Source organism: Phacochoerus africanus, chromosome 13 (assembly GCF_016906955.1).
Source record: "Phacochoerus africanus isolate WHEZ1 chromosome 13, ROS_Pafr_v1, whole genome shotgun sequence".
Classification (NCBI taxonomy): Eukaryota; Metazoa; Chordata; class Mammalia; order Artiodactyla; family Suidae; genus Phacochoerus; species Phacochoerus africanus.
Genome location: NC_062556.1, coordinates 12,301,752 through 12,321,641, shown reverse-complemented (window position 1 = coordinate 12,321,641; position 19,890 = coordinate 12,301,752). Strand labels below are relative to the sequence as shown.

Below are 19,890 nucleotides of genomic sequence, written 5' to 3'. Positions count from 1 at the left end.
ATAGAAGAAAACTATCATTAAAACATGAAACAAATCAGCGGAACAGAAGATAGTGCATCAGTTTGCTAGAGCTTTCAAACAAGGCACCAAAGGCAGCCTGGGTTAAACCACAGAAATGTATTCTCTCACAGTTCTGGAGACTAGAAGTCCAAGATCATGATGTGGGCGAGGGCGGTTCTCCTGAGACCTGTCTTCTTGGCTTGTAGATGGCCCTTTTCTTCCCATGTCTCCTCGTGGTCTTCCCTCTGGACCTGCTTGTTCCCTAATCTCTTCTTCTTGTAAGGAGCTCAGTCATGTTGGATTAGGGCCAATTATGGGACCTCATTTACCCTTAATGACTTCTTTAAATGTCCTGTCTCTGAAGACAGTCACATATGAGTACGGAGAGGGGCGTTTTAGGACTTCAACATATGAATGTGGGGAGAGGCAGGAGGGGACATAGTTTAGCCCACAACAGAACAGAAACAAATTCTAGTTTGTGAAATCATTATAATACTGTGAAATTCAGGTCCAGCTTATTAAGTTAATTTTTTTTTTTGTCAGGCAGTCTTTCAGCTATCTGTGAAAAAAGGAAAAAACCATTTTATTTATGAAACTTGTAGGAAACAGGTTATTATAAAAACTGCCCCATACAAAATAGGAAAGTACCAAATGATCATTGCTTTAGTATGCTTGGGCTGGGCTCGTTAATATTCTCTTATTTTGGAGTTCCCATCGTGGCTCAGCATGTTAATGAATCTGACTAGTATCCATGAGGATGAGGGTTCTTCGTTCCCTGGCTTCAGTGAGTTAAGGATCCAGCATTTCTGTGAGCTGTGGTATAGGTCGCCGGTGGCTCGGATCCCACACTGTGGCTGTGATGTAGGTTGGCAGCTGCAGCTCAGATTTGACCACTAGCCTGGGAATCTCCATATGCCACAGATGTGGCCATGAAAAAAAAATATATATGTATATATTGTCATTTTACAAAGTCTTTTCAGGTTAATGTAATCCCATCACTGAGGATCGTTATAAATACAGTGAACAATGCAAACACGGAGTGCAAACATGAAAGTCCACGTAGGGTCAAGAGTCAGTCAATTCAACTGTTCTTTTTAACACCTTTAAAATTATTATTTGGTGTAGTTTTAGTTGGGATTTGTTTTGATTTTGTGAACATGCTATCCACCTCTTTTTGGAAAAAAAAAAAAATCCATATCTGAAAGATAGGCATGCATCTAAATAACATTGTCTTGCTTCCTCTTTTAAGGTCAACTCACAAAATTGACAATGAATCAAATTTCTAGAATTTTTCTTTTTCTTTCTTTCTTTCTTTCTTTTTTTCTCTGTCTTTTTAGGGCCACACCCATAGCACATGGAGGTTCCAGGCTAGGAGGGTTGAATTAGAGCTGTAGCCACCGGCCTACACCACAGCCACAGCAACGCAGGATTCTAGGATTTTAACCGTGTCTGCAAACTACACCACAACTCACAGCAACACTGGATCCTTAACCCACTGAGCAAGGCCAGGGATTGAACCTGCATCCTCATGGATGCTGCTAGTCAGATTCATTTCCACTGAGCCATAACGGGATCTCCAAATTTTTCGATTTTTGGTTTGCTTTGCATTATAGTGGTTCTAGCCAAGGTCCCACTTTGAGACTGCAAAGCAGTTTGGTTTTTTTTCCTTTCAAAAGTCAGTGCTTGGTTTTTTGGTTTGTGTCTAGAGGTGTTGCACAAGCAGTTGTTTCATGGAGTTACTGCTCAGGGTATTTTTTTCCCCCGAGAGACACAAATGTGTCTGCTAAATTTTTATCCTCATAATAATAAAGGTTTGTTATAAGTATGTCTTAGTCCTTTATAGGTCGACTGTTGTGCTCAAGGTCAGAGATCATCTTCTTTGGTGTCACCTTTCTGTGGCCCTCTAATGACAGCACCACATCTGTCACTTTGGCTGGTTTCAGATGGCTCTGACCATCCCTCAGTATCAAGATTATTCCAGAAGCTTGCTATTTTGAACTGTCAGTCTTATTCCTAGTTGAAAGCATAATATGAACATTATTACATTTAAAGACAGATAAAACTTTTTTTTTAATTTTTGCCAAAATTGCAAACTTGAGTATTTTCAGTACTTTTGGCTTATCACAGAACAAAGTGTGGTAGGGACAGTAAAACTCAGTGTGGTCCTTTTCTAGAAAAAGAAAACAGTTGATAAGTAGGAAGTTGACCATATTTGGGGGAACCAATACTATTACATGGAAACAAAAATTTTATTAATCTCCAGTTTTGTGAGCCTCCATCTACTTGTTAAGCATTTGGACTAATGACTTTGGACTTGAGTTTGGGAAGGCATTCCTCTCCCTCTCTTTGGGAGACTATGTTTGCTTAGAGATCAGAGGGAGGGCAGGGTTGAGGTGGTTGGAATGGTGTGAGCTAATAAGTCTTTCTGCTTAGACTCCTCCTTCAGCTGTTACGTAGCAGATACTGTCCCATATTTGTAAAGAGCATTTAAAATTTAGAAAGACGCCACCTTTTTTCTCTCTACGAAGTGTGACTTTGAAGACTCTAAATAAATAAATAAATAAATACAAAATTAAAAATGTAGCTTTGGGCCTTAAAAGGAGGTCTTAATTCTAAGCTGTGTCCTTCCCCCTTTCCCAGAGCAATTAGACAGATATGTTGACCCCATAGCCATGGGACTTGGTGAAAGAAAACTGCTTATGGGTAAGAGAAGATGCTTGACTAGGTAGCCAAATGTAAACAGTGTCACCATAGCACAGCAGTTAAGGGGAACACTTTTGGAGCTCCTGGTGCAGCAGGATCAGTGGCCTCTTGGGAGCACCGGGGCATTGGTTCGATCCCAGCCTGGGCACAGTGGGTTAGAATCCAACATTGCTGCAGCTGCGGCTTAGTTCGTGGCTGTGGCTTGGATCAGATCCTTGGCCCAGGAGTTCCATATGCCACGGGACAGCCAAAAAAAAAAAAGGGACACACTTACAAGTCTAGAACAAACTAGCTTGAAATCCCAGTTCCCCATTTATTACCTTTGTCATGTTAATAATGTTATTTGACATCTCTGAGCCTTGGTTTCCTCTTCTGTAAAATGGGTAACTAAGTTTTTGTAAATAAGGATTGAATTAGTTAGTATATTAAGGCGTTGTGTCCTTTTAACATAGCAGACACATAATTGGTAGTTGTTAAATGGACTTCGGAATTCTTTTGCAAAGGGAAAAAATGGATGTGACATTGGATGGGAGGCTAGTACTGCTTAGGCTGTAATATATGGATAATTCAAGTTCTGAGGAAAGAAATGTATTCCTGAAATTTCCTCTCATGAAATTGCTGATAAGGATACACAAGAGAAGAAGGTGGGGAGGGAGAAGACCAGGCATCACAGTAGTGACACTGAGGTTGCACTGGGTGGAAATCTGTGAGTCTGGTGTCTGCAAAGACCCTAACAGAGGCATTAGGTCAGTGACTTTCTCACTAACACTCTGGTTCTTGTGCTAGTGATGAAGTCCAGCATAGTAACAGAGTAGGGCTGAGCTAATTCGTGTTGTTTTCATGAATAATTGAAAGGTGGTCAGGTGATCTTGATCCCCGCCCCCCTTCACTCAGGTGGTGAATGGAAAACCCGTTACGAGACACAGCTTGAACTGAATGATCAACTAGAAAAGCAAATTGTTTCCCTCAGAGAGAAATTGGAGAAAATCTGTGGAAATCCTTCAGGTACAGAAGCAACTGTATATATGTTTATAAGTTGAGTTAAAACTGATAAAACCAAAAAAAAAAACTGATAAAACCTTAATTGCTTATATTTGCTTTATTATAGACAGATTGTCTTCTATTCAAGTCTATGAACAGATGCCAGTGGTGAGTAAAAGATGGTTAAACAAAAGGAATAATTGAAGGAAATTATATGTATATATATTTCCCCACAGATTCTAAACAGAAGTTTGAAGACTGTGGCAAGGTCCAAATAAAATACTTTGTTCAGGGGAGCTGTTCCTAGGATGTAAGGAATCCCATGAATGAGGCCTTTAGCCAGATGTCTTCTTTATAAAGCCGGGCAGGGATTCTGTCTGTACAAACAACACACAGGTGAAAGGATCTCAGTGGTCCAGCTTGGAGGAGACCTGAGCGTGTCCCTGCACCCTTAAAGAGCCTGTTTAACCCAGAAATACCTCTCTCAGACCCATCTCTAAAACAGTTCCTTTCTAGTTCCTCTGGTATATACACACACGCAGGCACAGATATTCACACGTTCACCTGCATTCATGCACACACATAATATATATAAAAATCTTAACAGCAGAGAACCTATAAAACTACCCGGGCTGCTTTACCTGCTAGTCAGTTTTAATCTAATAGATACATTTATGTTTTATACTTTACAAAGCACTTTGATTTGTTTTTCATTCATTCAAACATTTGTCCTTTAAAATGTAGAAGAGGCCCAGATTATGACTTATGCTGAACTCTTACTGGATTTTTATTTCAAAAATACCCAGAAAAACATGGAAATCTTGTAAAAAAAAATTTAGAGTATTATGTATAGAAATAAAAACTCAATACTCAGCTGAATTGGCGGGACTTAACATTATACTACTGCTAATAATAACTTGTCCTTCACTAAACATATGTATTAATACAAATTAATTTCATGTACATTGTTTCAGTCCTGAAACAATCCCATGACATAAAACTTAAAATTTAATATTATCCCTTTCAATACATGTAATTCTAAGCTGAAAGAGATGGAGTTGGTTTATCAATTTCACACGGTGTGGAAATGTGGAGTCAGATTCTCTCCCTCTTAAACCTGTGCCCTTTAACTCTGCCTTACCAACAGCCCTTTGGTACTGCTGATCAGAAATGATGTTTTCTTAGTAGCTGCAAGTAGAGCACTGAGCTGCCTGTGGTGCTCACAGAAGACCTGAGCATTTACAGAGTGTGCTCTTTGAATCACGGCAAACCTTTAGTGAAAGATACCGAAAAATCTTGTATTTTTGTTAATGAACTGAGGAGAAATAAACTGTTTTGCATACCTCTCTGTTATTTGTAACCCAGAAATGTGTATGTCTTGGAAAGTCAGGAAAATAACATGTGTTTGTTTTTAATTGCAAAAGTAGTAGTTTTTTTCTTCTGCCATGGAGTCATGTCACCATCTTGTGGTGTTTAGAAATTACTGCAGGCTAAGGGTTGTTTGAAGCTAGGTGTTTCTTAACTGTAGGTAGAATTTTACTACTACCTACAGAATATAAAATACTCTGGCTTCCTGCTTCTTGATAACCCATCCCTGATCCCAGCTCAAAACTTGGGCCATCTAGTCTCATGAAGACCAGCAACAAGTGCTTCTGTGACATGAGAAAAGACTTTATGGTGCCTCTAGGATGCGTTTAATCAGCTTTCTCCCTGCTGCCTCAGACTCTGTAATATATTCATGTTAACAACAAAAAAAATACATTTATTCCCCTTGAACAAAATGTGATTCTCTAAGAGGTTTAGATCTGGAGGCAGAGAATTATATGTCTCTTCAGTAAAGGAGAAAAGAAATATTAGAAGAACCAAAAGTGGGGCTACATACTAACATATGGGGAAAATAGCGAAAGATACTGAGATTTCAGAATCTAAGGAACTGGTCCTCTGTATTCTCTGGGCAGATGCCCTGAGTATTGGGGTTTTTTCTTACACTACGGAATCTGGGAAGAGTTTTCAGAGCAGGGATGAGGGATCTAGCCAGGGAGTTAGTGATGAAAGTAGCCAACTACTACTGACCAAAAAGCACTGGGATCCAGCAATCCTATGACCAGTCAAGAAATCGCTCTTATCTAAGCACAAAAGAGGTAGTCTTCTTCTTTATATAAAAACAATATTTGCGAGATTCAGACATGCCTTGTTTTGTGTAATGCAAACATTTTTGACTTTCTGTTAGCTTGATAATTAGGGAAAAGGGTTTAAATTAGTTGTTTTTATGAGCTAGAGTATGAATTCAAACACTGTTTGTAAATTGATTCTGTATCCTTGCTGTAGATTGCTCAGTCTTTAGGAGTAACACATATATGTAAGAAACTGATTAGCTTGAATACTAATTTTAGGTAACTTTGAATTGCAGGTTTGCTTATGAGCTTAAAAGAGTAAGGTATTTGGGGGCTTTTTCCTCATGTAACAGGAAGTGTTGAAGGTATGCAGTGCAGGGTTGGTGTGGTGGTTCTCTCATGCCTTCAGCAATCTGGACGCCTCCTGGCTTTCACTCTGCCATCCTTTAGTGTGTGGCTTTGTCCTCCTGCTCACAAGAGGGCGTCTCGCCTGCTTCACATTTTCATTCAAGGAGAGATGTAGGTGAAGGGAAAAGGGCAAAGGTGAAGGCCAGTCAAGTCAGCTTTCTATTAAAGAGCAGCAGCGAGCAATTTCGCTTTCTATCTCATTGGGTAGAACTGTATCAGACGGCAACCATATTTCCAAGAAAGGCTGGGAGATGTAGTGTTTTAACTGAACATCATGGGACAAAGGGGAGAATGGATACTGGGTGTGCAATTAACTCTATCCACCACACACAAACTGTCTTCCACATTTCATTTTAAAGTAATATATGTTTATTATTACTTGGAAAGTAAAAAAGGAAGAAAAATATTGTCAAACGTGACTACTGTTGTCTTCTTAGTAATTTTTGTATGTATATATATTGACTAAGAAGGACAGCTCAAGGAGTTCCCTGGTGGCCTGGCAGTGAAGGATTTAGCATTGTCACTCTGTGGCTCAAGATCCATCCCTGGCCTAGTAATGTATGCAGACACAGCCAAAACCAAACCAAACCAAACCAAAACAAATTCAATAAATAAAACAGCAAAAAATAAAAAAAGAAAGGAACAAAAAAAAGACTACACTTAAAAAATATATATATATATAATTGTAACCTTATTTCAAGGGCAATTTTGTATTCTCTCTCTCTCTTTTTTTGGCTACATCCATAGCATGCAGAAGTTCCTGGACCATGGATCAAGCCCATGCCACAGCAGTGACAATGCTGGATCCTTTAACTGCTAGGTCACCGAAGAACTCCCCTCTATTTTATATTAATCAGACAAATCAATTATTTTTTATATTATATTTTCTTCATGTACATTTTTAAGGGCTATACTATATTCCAATGTTCATTTGCTTTCCCCTGTAGTTTAACAGGTTAGGTTATCTCTGGTTTCAGTTTTGAATACAACAAAACCCACAGCGGATAGTATGGTAAAAATATGTTCTACTGTTTTCAAATTTTCAGGTTTTTGTCGCTTTTCAGCTTTAGATGTTTTAATGAGAATGATTTATATAGTCTGAGCAAGGCTATCATGGATTTGATATGCCATTCCAGTTTATTTTTAAATGCTTTCCTACATATATTGTGTCTAAAAAATTCATATAAAAATAATATACTACATAACATTCTTCTATTTTTTTATTCTATTGTTGTTAATACCTAAAGATCTAGTAAATTTTATCTGCTATAAATGTTCCATTATATATATATACATATATATATATATATATATCCTAATTTATTTGTGTATTCCCCTATCTCAATACATTGGAAATTTTTCAAAATCTTGGGGTGACAAGCATTGCCAAGGTGAATATCCTCATAAATGTCTTCTGGTACAGAGGGTCCTCTGGGCTTGGCTAACTTTTCTACAGGGGCTACATAGTAGATAATTTCAGCCTTACAGGTCACCGATTTCCCCTGCAACTACTCAGCTCGCTGTTGTGGATCCATAGACAATACCGAAAAGATAAGTGGGCCTGTGTTCAAACACATCTTCCCTTACAAAAACAGCCTGCAGCTGGATTTGGTCTCCAGGCTGTAGTTGGCTGGCACTGGTTTTAGGGCAATAGCCCTTAAACGTTGGGAGGTAACAGAATCACCTCGAGAACTTCATAAAAATACCAAGTCCAGCCCCATCCTTCATCCAGCTTGCCACCTCTGTGGTCTGTAACAACTCTCGGGAAACTCAAATACACACCAAAGTTTGAGAACCGCTGCTCTAGCACACTTATAGGAGAGGTTTTAGATCATGCGAAATGCACATATTCAAATGAAAATAAAGTCTGGATTAATCGTACCAAAGACACCCCAGCTCAGTATGTCTGGAAATAAGAGAAGTGATGGGAGATGAGCCTGGAAATATATGACGAGCTAACAAAGGATTTTGATCCATGTTAGGGGGTGTGACCTTTTGTATGTGATGGGAAGCTATTGATAGATTTTATAGAGAATTCAAAGTCTTCCCCTACCCCACACCCCAGGATTCCCCAAGGGTGGGTGAAACTTGAGGCGGGGAAACCAAGTAGGATGCCCCTGTACTAACGGAAGTAAGGGAAGGTGTTTTTCAGCTTGGAGGGTGGTATTTAGGGACAGAACAGATTGAAGAGATATTTAGGAATGGGGATTCCATGAATATTTGGATACTGGGGTGAGAGTGGGAGAGGATTTAAGGACAGTCAGGCTTGAACAACTATGGATTACAATGAGCAGGACTCTAGAAATCAGAACTAGTGGGGCTATTAGGAAAACTTCAGTGTTGTGTGTGTTACGCAGATTACAGTGCTCACTAAGCAGCTGGAAACAGTTTTAGACTATAGGACATTGTCTCTCTGAAAATAGAGACCGTGAAGTCATCCGTGCTGCTTGAAGTCGTGAAAGTGTAAGAGATTGCTCAGGCAAAAATATCGAGTCTGACAAATAGGACGGAGCCTTGAACCCTGGGGAATACTGCGATTGAAGATAAGTCACAGAGGAAAACTATCAAAAAAGGATGAGGGGGAGACCAGGCAAGAGTGGCCTCCCAGGAGCCGAGGGGGAGAAGGGCTGTGCGCGCCCGCAGAGGCGTGTTCTCCAGGAAGCTGCCAGCGCTGCCCATGCAGGGTGGGGTGAAGCACATGGCCCGTTATTCACAAACGAAGGCAGGAAGCGGGTGCTGAGCAGAAGAGAGGACGCTGGGAGAAAAGTGGTGCAGAGGAGAGACGGGGGAGAAAATGGAGCGAGTGTAACCTCTTTTCCCTGGAAACCGGGCTTTTGGAGTTAGACTGTTCTGGTTCAGATTCAGACTGTGGGACATGAAGGAAGTTATTTCGTCTCTGAGGCTTAATTTCCTCATCTGTAAAGATGAGGAAAGGTTGCCATGAAAACTACTAAAGATGAGTAAAGCAACCAGCATAGTGCCTGACAGAGCGAGCAGCATGCATGCTCGTTCCCTTCCTTCACCTGATAAAGAAGTAAAATTTCACTAAAACAAGTCTGTTGTGAAATCAACCTTAATCCATTTGGAAGGAATAAGGGCAAAGGCGAGGCCCAGAAATGTGCAGTCTGAATTATTGACCTCTGCTGTTACACAAGTTGTGAATCTTCTTGTGCTTTCTTAAAGCTATCGTAGAATTTTGTGTTTCTTCATACCTCACCCAGAAAGCAGGGGCTTCCACAGGGTTTTAATCTTTTGATAAAAAGCACAGAACCTTTGGAGTTCCCTGGTGGCTCAGTGGGTTAAGCATCTGGCATTGTCATACCTGTGGCTCAGGTCACAGTGGTGGCACAGGTTTGATCTCTGGCCCCAGAACCTCCACATGCCGGTGGTTACACCAAAATAAACAAACAAACAAAATAAATAAATAAATAAAAATGAGCTATCTGGGTGTACAGTTGTTTCTAGCCCTTCTGTTTGTGTCCAGCAGAAAAAGAACCTAGAGCCTCCCCAATGTTCTAAGAATTTCCAGGTGTGTGCTGCCCTGGAAGATGAGAACTGTTTAACTGTTTTAAGGTTCCAGATAATTAAAAGTTAAGGCTAATTAGACTGTTTCATCTCCGATGAGCAATAGCTGTTTCTCAGGTTCTGACCTGGCCCTCTAGCCTCTTCATTAATCTCCAGTCAGGTAGTTGGGTGAAGGCGCTAAGGATGCTGAGTTCTTTATCAGCGTGGTGGCTCCCACTGTGCAGCCCAGCAATATTCTGAGTCAGCGTTCCGAGCTTTCCTGTTACTCCTAACACTAGCCTGTCTCCTTTCCTAGATGAGCGTGTTTAGGCCAAGTCAACCTTAGTACCTTTGACACAAACAGGAAAGATGATTAGCACCTCTGCTTTCCAGCTTCCCAGCTGTCCAGCCCTGCCACATCCTTAGTTGCTGGTCAGTCTGTCAAGTTTTGGTTCTTTAATTTTCAAACTCTATAAGAATCAAGTGATAATTTATTGAAAGTGTACATTCTGGGCTTGCTCCCAGAGATCCTCATTTCATCAGTAGGGTAAAGCCTGGAGATTGGTAATGTTAGCAGGCATCTAAATAGGTTCTATTGGAGTTCCTGTCGTGGCGCAGTGGTTAACGAATCCGACTAGGAACCATGAGGTTGTGGGTTCGATCCTTGGCCTTGCTCAGTGGGTTAAGGATCTGGCGTTGCCGTGAGCTGTGGTGTAGGTCGCGGACGAGGCTCGGATCCTGTGTTGCTGTGGCTCTCACGTAGGCTGGTGGCTACAGCTCCTATTAGACCCCTAGCCTGGGAACCTCCATATGCCACGAGAAGTGACCCTAGAAAAGGCAAAAAGACAAAAAATAAAAAAATAAGTAGGTTCTATTACAGAGCACAATTTGGGGGGAAAAAAAATTTAGAGAATTTATACCCCTCAGAGAATGATGTGCAAGAGAGCCTTTCTTATGACAAGAGTTAGTATAAAGTCTTTTATCATTAAGTTCCACCATTTCCCTGTGTTCAACTCTATTGCAAAGTGGAAATCCTGGGCCTTGAGTCAGCTGGAGTGATTAAAAAAAAATTATCCGGAGTTCCCATCATGGCACAGTGGTTAACGAATCCGGCTAGGAACCACGAGGTTGCGGGTTCAGTCCCTGCCCTTGCTCAGTGGGTTAACAATCCGGCGTTGCCGTGAGCTGTGGTGTAGGTTGCAGACACGGCTCGGATCCCGCGTTGCTGTGGCTCTGGCGTAGGCTGGCGGCTGCAGCTCCGATTCGACCCCTAGCCTGGGAACCTCCATGTGCCGTGAGAGCGGCCCAAGAAATGGCAAAAAGACAAAAAGACAAAAAAAAAAAATTATCCCTTATCTCAGTCTGTTTGGGCTGCTATGAAAAAAACAAAACAAAACAAAACAAAAAAAACAAAAAAAAACACAGACTGTGTGGCTTATAAACAACAGAAATTTGTCACAGTTCTAGAGGCTGAGATGTCCAGGATTATGATGCCAGTGGATTCAGTGTTTTGTGAGGGCTTGCTGGTTCAGAGACAGTGTCTTTTGCTGTGTCCACGCGTGGGGGAAGGTGTGAAGGGCTGTGTGGGGTCTGTCTTGTGAGAACATCAATCCTGCTCCTGAGGGCTCCACTCGCATGACCTAAGCATCTCCTAAAGGCCTCGTCTCCCGAGGCCATGACATCAGGCATTGGGATTTCAGTGTATGAACTTAGGGGTGGAGGGAGACACAAAAATTGAGACCATAGCACTCCTGCTCCTCTCTGCGTCTCATTTTCCCGTCAGTGCCCTCTCTGCTATTTTCCTCCACACCCAGACAGCTTGGCCCTTCAAGGAAACCTCTCACCAGCACCCATGTTGTGTCCATCAGACGGTGGAGCATAGATCCTTCTAAAACCAACAAGACTAGCCGGTGGTGGGAGGCATGAGAGAGGAGGTGTAGAAACAGAAAGACATTCTTTAGGAAGATTTTTAGTCTCACCTCAAATGTCCTCTGCAAGACTCCTGGTCAATTTGGAGAAAATTAATTCATAGAAAGCCAATTTGCCGACATCTAAATCCTTTAATGCGTGCTTATAAATATAATCCTAAGGCGTTCAAAGGAAGGTTCAATTTGTTAAAAACTAAGTCTGTTGAATCAATATGAGATATTCTGTCATAAGTATCACCGGATGTGTGTTCTCCCCAAAGATCAGAATGGTTAATTTGGAAATAGATATAGGCTCAACTCAGAGAAAAGTGAACACATTTTGTATATAAATGTAATAACAGTGGTGTCCACAAGGGGGTACCGGCATTTAAGCCTGCAGAACGCTGCGCTCATTCATTGTTCCAACTGCCTTCACTGAGAAGTACCACATATCCGGGAGCTGTGATTAATTACATTCTCGGTTTTTCTCTTGTAAGCATTCAATAGAAGGGTTTTTAAACATGTAGATTTTATGTGTTCTTTAGTATAGCAATTACCATTGTTTTAAAAAATAGATGGTAATAGAGCTTACTTTCTACTTGGAATAAAGGAAAGGGGCTTTAAAAAAAAAAACTAAGTATATTTGATTTTAGCTATGTAAATATTATCCTGAAATTTCTTATTCTTATCCTTTTGTTTCAATCTCCTGTTGGAAGGTGACTTTTTACAATTAAGACATAAACATATGTGGAGTTCCCATCGTGGCTCAGTGGTTAACGAATCCGACTAGGAACCATGAGGTTGCAGGTTTGGTCCCTGGCCTTGCTAAGTGGGTTAAGGATCCAGTGTTGCCACGAGCTGTGGTGTAGGTCGCAGACACAGCTCGGATCCCGCGTTGCTGTGGCTCTGGTGTAAGGCCAGCAGCAACAGCTCTGATTAGACCTCTAGCCTGGGAACCTCCATATGCTGAGGGAGTGGCCCTAGAAAGGGCAAAAAAAAAAAGGGGGACAAAAAGACATAAGCATGTGTGAAGTATGCTACTGCTTGAAATGTGAAGAACTGAATAGTTTCAAAAACAACTCTTCTGTGATAGTGGAAGAATTAATTTTGTGTATGTAATTTTTTTTTGAGGTTTAATTTCCTGTTGAGTCTTTCATTTAGCTCTAGATTTTGGTACATCTGTCCAGGCTGCACTTTTCTAGTATGTGACCACTGAGTATATAATCAGATAAAACCAGCTCCTTGGGAAGACCAAGAACTTTAAGTTGTGGGTCTCCCAATGAATTGGAAGTAATGGAATGAGAGACTTTGTGCCTTTGATAAAATCATTTTTAAAATACCAGTTCTGGAGTTCCCATAGTGGCCCAGCAGAAACAAATCCGACTAGGAACCATGAGGTTGCAGGTTCGATCCCTGGCCTCACCCAGTGGGTTAAGGATCTGGTGTTGCCATGAGCTGAGGTGTAGATTGCAGACACTGCTGGGATCTGACGTTGCTGTGGCTGTGGTACAGGCTGGCAGCTATAGTTCCGATTAGACCCCTAGCCTGGGGACCTCCATATGCCGTGGGTGCAGCCCTAAAAAAAAAAAAAAAAAAAAAGGCATAAAATAAAATACTAGTTTATTTACTAGTTCTACATTACTATTTTACTAGTTCAGTAAAATAAATAATCCAAATCTAAAATGAACCTTAAAGTTATTGTAGTATGGTTTTATAATTTTAAAGGATTTCTGATGTGTATAATAACTTATAAATGAAATCACAAATATCTTGCTTTTAACAGTCCAGGGTATTTAATGACTAATAGTTTTCACAAAATTCAAAATGTGTTCTCATTTTCTCTCAAGGCAATTTTTAAAGTTAATTAATGAATCAATATTTTTTTTGAGCAGTCTTAGATTCACAACAAAATTGAGAGGAGGGTACAGAGATTTCCCACACATGCAATCCCCTTACCAGCATCACTCATCAGAATGAACCTCCACTGACACATCATAATCACCCAAAGGCCATAGTTTACCCTAAGGTTCACTCTTGGTGTTGTACATTCTATGGACTTGGTCAAATGTATAAACGTTTTGGAAAACCCTCAGTTGAAGGAGTAGTTACTGACTTGAGAGTTGAGGAGGCAATAGCAAAGTGCCTGCCGAGAGGAATATCAGTCAAAACAAAGCAGTCACTCTCCAGACCTGCTTACTCCTTAGGACTTGGCAGCACCGGGTATTGAAGGAGCTGGAGGTGGAGAAGGAGGCGGAAGCTGGGAGATTAGTCGAACATGTATCTGTGGAGCAGTTGGCTGCTGGGACCCCTCTGCCACCCCACGTGGTCAGGATTCTCTCCTTCAGTCAGTCGCCTATTTTCTGGAAAAATTAAGCTGCAATAGGTCTGAACTTTGGCCTTCAGGAATAGAGAGGGGGTGAGAGTGAGATACAGGTCTAAAAATGATGGAATTAAATGAAAATATGCAGTCTGCACAATCTCCCAGCTCTCCCCCCCCACCCCCCGCCATCCCCCCTTGCCCTACTCCCAAAAAACCAGCAGCCAGGAGTAAACCTCACAGAGTAGGAAATTGGAGGGTTCTTCACTTAAAAAACTGAAATGCTCTTAAGAGCAGTCAGTGGGGCCACCTGGAGAATGCATGTCCCAGATGTCCCAGGACAGAGAGGTTAATTGAGGACGCTCTGTGTTGGGCTTCAAAATCCATCTCTGCTTTTGTATCAAGACTGCACTGCACCGCCTATGGGCTATACTGGGCCCATGGTCAGGTGCAGTGCGGATACTAAAGCAGACCTGTAACTGGGAAACATGGGACTCCGTTGATGGTGACTTTGGCTTAAAGATTCCCTAATGACTTTGCCAAACTGTCTTCAGGCTGCATGCCAGCCTGGGATGCTTCCCTCTTCCACCCAAGCTTCTCTGCCTCTCCCCTTCACTGGGGGTCCGATCTGCATTGTAATGGACGATTTTCCAGCCTTCTCCTGCTCCTTCCCGATTTCCCTTCACGGAGGCATTTCTAATAACACGGTCTTTTCACTTTTCATCCCGTCATGGTGTCTGCTTCTCAGAGGATCACATCTACAGCTAGAGGTACTGGGAGCGATGTAAGAGAACAGGAGGTAAGATGGGATTTGGGACTGGCTCGCTCACTGCATGGCAGACGCGGTGCCTTGACAGCGGATGTGGCTCCAGTAGATTGTGGCTCAGTGTGGTGGTTCCGTTGTGAAAGACTCCACTGTGGTGACCCTGCAAAGTGTTCTCGTGGAGGGAATACTGTGGAAGAAGCCACAATGCAGGCATATGGAAAATATGGGATTACTGCTCAGCGGTATTGTCATCCTGCATGAGGATGGTGAGAGGCTGAGAATAGTTAGCAAGCACTTAAATCTAAGAGTGAAGATCAAAGAGCCTTGGTGTAGCCTCTAAAGAGGCCATCTAGACCAGTAGAAAGGGCAGCCACAGTAGAAAAGCGAGGCTGAAGATCCGATTGTGGGGGCTACCATTCCAGGCCAGGCTGTTACGTGAAGGGCAGGGCCTGACAGCAATAACCCGCCGTCCTAAAACTGACAGGGGATCTGGACGGACGCTGGTGATGATGTTTACAACTGTGCTGACCCTCTGGGTGGGCAGAGGCGGCTGACCTGTAGCTTGAGTGGGAGCTAGAGCACTCACTGTCCTGGAAGCTCCTGCACAGGCCTCTCTCCGACTAGGCGGCCAGTGTCCCCCTCAGGAGCTGCCCCACCTTCTCTCCTGGCTGCCAAGCCAATGGATGAGAATGCTGTTCAACTTTATAATTTAGCAAAAACTGAGAAGGGGGAGCAGAGGCTGAGGGCTGCTGACCTCATAGAAAGCATAATTCTTTGCTTATTTCCCAGACCTGAACCAATTTTCAGACCCAGAAATCACTGACCAAAGAGGTGGTTGGGTTCCTAGAAGGAAGGACCCTGCAATATCAGTCCAAGTATATATATCATGACAATATTTCCAGTCTTCCCCTAAAGACACCTCCACTTACGGGGACCGCATGCTGTGGGAAAGGAAGTAACCAGACACTTTGAGCTCTGAGAATGAGAACCTATGCCTAAAGCACAGATCATGCTGGGCCCCACGTGGGCACAGACTCCCCTGCCCCTGCAGGGATCATTCCCCACCCCCCCTGGGTGCCTGACGCAAGTTGACGTAACTGAAGTTGACCCCACATTGGGCCCTCATCTCTGAAGTAAGAGCTGTCACGGTGCAGAAAGCCGAATGGAAATGTTGCAAAGTGCACCTTCCCCATCCAGAGCCAACATTGTCAAAGAAAAGCAATTTATTATCCCAGGGAGGACAACAGAAGGCCTAACATGGCTCTGTTTAACTTGCCAGTCCGGCCCCTGCACAACCTGGATGTATCTTGGAGAACAATTGTAGGCTACTGCAGACTGAGCCACTTAGGAACCCAACTGTGTTGCCAGATGTGGTGTCACTGCTGGAGCCAACTAGTGAGTCTGCAGTGGAGGGTGTGCAGCCATTGCTGTGGAGAGTGAGCTCTTTTCATTCCAGTTAGAAAAGAGCATCATGCACAGGTTGTGATGTCTGGTTTCAGGTCCAATGAATATACAGTGCTTGGAAGTCATCAGTCTTGTCGTTACAGTAACAACAAGAAGCGGATAACCTGAAAATTGATGACTCTTCCTGACTCACTGGCAAACTGAATTTGCAGGACGAATTCCCACCCTGATATCTGCATAAACAGACAAATCCAGATAGTCATTGAGATCTGCTTAACCTGGAACAGAGAAGCTGCTGCAAACACAAACTGATAGGAGCACTTAGATGGTAATTTTGATGAATTACTGGAAGAAGAATAGGCAAATCCTTTATTAAAGTTGGAGACTTAACAGCCACCCCCCGTCAATAGTCGGGAGATCAAAAAATCAGAAAAAACAGTAAAGATATAGTCGACCTGAACTATACATCAGCTCCGTCTTTGACATGCATAGAATATTCCATCCAACAACAGCAGAATAAAGATTCTTCTTAAGCTTATGTGTAACATTCATCAACATAAACCACATTCTGGGCACGGCGTTAGGCTCTGAGCTTTGCGAAGGCAGGGTCTGGGTTTGTAGTTTTCACTGTGGCATCCCAAGCACAATGCTGGGCACGTAGTAGGTGCTTGAATATTTTTTTGAAAAAGTGGATTGTAAAATTAGGACACAAGGCATGGAATCCAGTCAGCATGTATTTGGAATAGCAGCAAGATACAGTCTAACCCAAGGAAGGTGTATTAAAAATGTTTAAAGGTTAAAACTGCAAATCCATACCACAAAAAGAAATTATCCCTTTGTCATAGAAACTGTCTTTGATTAATACTCCTACCCTGCCCTCACCGTCTTTCATAACTTCCAGTAGCTCCCAATGTTTTGACTCCTGAGAGCAGCATTCTAACCCTTCTCCAACCAGGGCCTCCCTTAGTCATCCTCCCTTGCCTCTTTATTGTTCACACATTTTGTTTCAGCTCTTGAATTTACCTATTTCCCATCTGCACTTCTAGTATAAGCTCCTAGAGTTTTGGACAATAGCACATTCAGGTCATCTTTAATACAAAAATAATTTGTATTCCAGCTCTTTATAAGTCAATTTCTTTTAGAATTTGGCTATTGTGAATAAAGCTGCGATGAGCATGCAGGTGCATGTGTCTTTTTGTTGTTGTTGTTGTTGTGTTGCTATTTCTTGGGCCGCTCCCGAGGCATATGGAGGTTCCCAGGCTAGGGGTTGAATTGGAACTGTAGCCACCGGCCTACGCCAGAGCCACAGCAACGCGGGATCCGAGCCGCGTCTGCAACCTACACCACAGCTCACGGCAACGCCGGATCGTTAACCCACTGAGCATGGGCAGGGACCGAACCCTCAACCTCTTGGTTCCTAGTCGGATTCGTTAACCACTGCGCCACAACGGGAACTCCGCATGTGTCTTTTTTAAGGAAAGTTTTGTCCGGATATATGCCCAAGAGTGGGATTGCTGGGTCCTCTGGTAGTTCTATGTATAGATTTCTAAGGTACCTGCATACTGTTCTCCATAGTGGTTGTACCAGCTTCCGTTCTCACCACCAGTGCAGGAGGGTTCCCTTTTCTCCACACCCCCGCCAGCATTTGTTATTTGTGGGCTTAATGATGGCCATTCATACTGGTGTGAGGTGGTATCTCATGGTAGTTTTGATTTGCATTTCTCTCATAATCAGGGATGTTGAGCCTTTTTCCATGTGCTTGTTGGCCATCTGTACATCTTCTTTGGAGAACTGTCTGTTCAGGTCTTCTGCCCATTTTTCATTTGGGTGGTTGGCTCTTTTGCTGTTGAATTGTATAGGTTGTTTGTATATTTTAGAGATTAAGCCCTTGTCAGTTGCATCGTTTGAAACTATTTTCTCCAATTCCTTAAGTTGTCTTTTTGTGTTCTTTTTGGTTTCCTTTGCTGTGCAAAAGCTTTTCAGTTTGATGAGGTCCCGTTGGTTTATTTTTGCTTTTATATTCTGTTGTTTTGAGAGACTGACCCGAGAAAACATTTGTAAGGTTGATGTCAGAGAGTGTTTTGCCTATGTTCTCTTCCAAGAGTTTGATGGTGTTGTGTCTTATATTTAAATCTTTCAGCCATTTTGAGTTTATTTTGGTGCATGGTGTGAGGGTGTGTTCTAGTTTCATTGCTTTGCATGCAGCTGTCCAGGTTTCCCAGCAATTCTTGCTGAATAGACTTTTTCCCATTTTATATTCTTGCCTCCTTTGTCAAAGATTAATTGACCATAGGTGTCAGGGTTTATTTCTGGAATTTGGAATGTGTTTTCCCACTGACACCATGTTAAAAATGGTTAGATTCTCTTGCATGTCCATAAAAATGTCTTTAGGAGTTCCCTTGTGGCACAGCAGGTTAAAGATCCAGCATTGTTACTGCTGTCACTCTGGTCACTGCTGTGACGTGGGTTCAATCCCTGGCCTGAGAATTTTCACATGCCACAGGCGTGGCCAAAAAAATGTATTCAACAATGATGCAGGTGAACCATTTTACCATGGAAGGCTGAGCTTGGAATCCGTGGAGCAAGGGTGTATACAGCAAAATTTTAAACTACATTCATCACTACCCTGATTGTCCCTTCAGAAACTCTCATACTTGAGCAGTGGTTTATTTTGTAAGGGTTTGGTTTTCTGTAGAGAACTCAGTTTATCCTCTTCTGTTTATAGGGCTTTCATTGATTTTCTTCTGGAGCAAGTTTATATTTGGAGGATGGGGGTTGAAAACCGTTTAGGATGCCAGTGCATACTTTTTAAAGACAAATAATGCCTGCCTGAGAAATACCACTGACTGAGGTTCAACAGGGATGTTCAGCAAATATACACAGTGGAGAGCTGCCACTTGCAAAGTTTGTTTTGTCACTGCTGTCATTTTTAGAGACTAGTACTTGCTGTTTCAGCTGACCTAACGATTCCTACAATACAATTTTTACACGTCTCATAATTATTAACAGATATTTAAGAAAGAATAAATAAAGTTTTTAGAGAATGAGCTATATTTCAGGAGGAAGATATGAACTCTAAAATTTCTTGCAGTTTTGTTTTGTGGAGATTTAAATCAGCTGCTTCCATTTTTAATTGAATGTTTCTTTTAATAGACTCAGTGGCCTAGATAATGACCAGCAAAAGTTGTGTAGACTTTGACTTGGAGATTTTAAAATTTAATGTGTAAGAATATGGGAAATAATTGGAGATACTGAAAAAAGATCAGCTATTATTTTAGGAATTAAAATTTTAATCCAATTTGCTCTGGCACTTGGCTCACCTTCTCCTCTCCTTGGCTTCGGCTATTTGCCGGGAGGGGTGTCTGGATTGACGTGTTAGTTTCCAGAACTGTCCTCCTCTACAGTAGTCTCACAGTTCCCCTGCTTATCACCCTGTTGCCTGCTCTAATACTCTACTTTTGTTACCCTTGTAGCAGTCTATGAATACACATATAATAATTGTTTAGCGTGTGTCTTTTTGGAGTCAGATTACTTGTGTTCTCATTCCAGCTCTACCATTTATTAACCACGGGCCTATGGGCAAGTTATCTAACTTCTATGGGGTGCAATTTTCTCAACAGTAAAGTGGAAATAAATATATTAGCATCTTATAATAAGGATGAAAGGAAATAATCAGTGAAAAGCACTTAGCACAGTACATGGCATATTGTTAAGGTTCAATAAATACTGTAAGTTTTTTCTTTTCTTTTTTGGTTGTCCCACAGCATATGGAGTTCCCAGGCCAGG

The 19,890-nt window shown here is 42.0% G+C and overlaps 1 protein-coding gene across 1 annotated transcript in view; it reads left to right on the top strand.

The window, feature by feature from the left end:
* The window catches only part of SOHLH2 (spermatogenesis and oogenesis specific basic helix-loop-helix 2), a 106,650-nt gene that overhangs the window by 7,193 nt on the left and 79,567 nt on the right, over positions 1-19,890 (top strand). Inside the window, 2 exon segments of the mRNA XM_047755809.1 lie at positions 3,598-3,708; positions 3,812-3,852. Coding sequence (XP_047611765.1) covers positions 3,598-3,708; positions 3,812-3,852 — 152 coding nt within the window.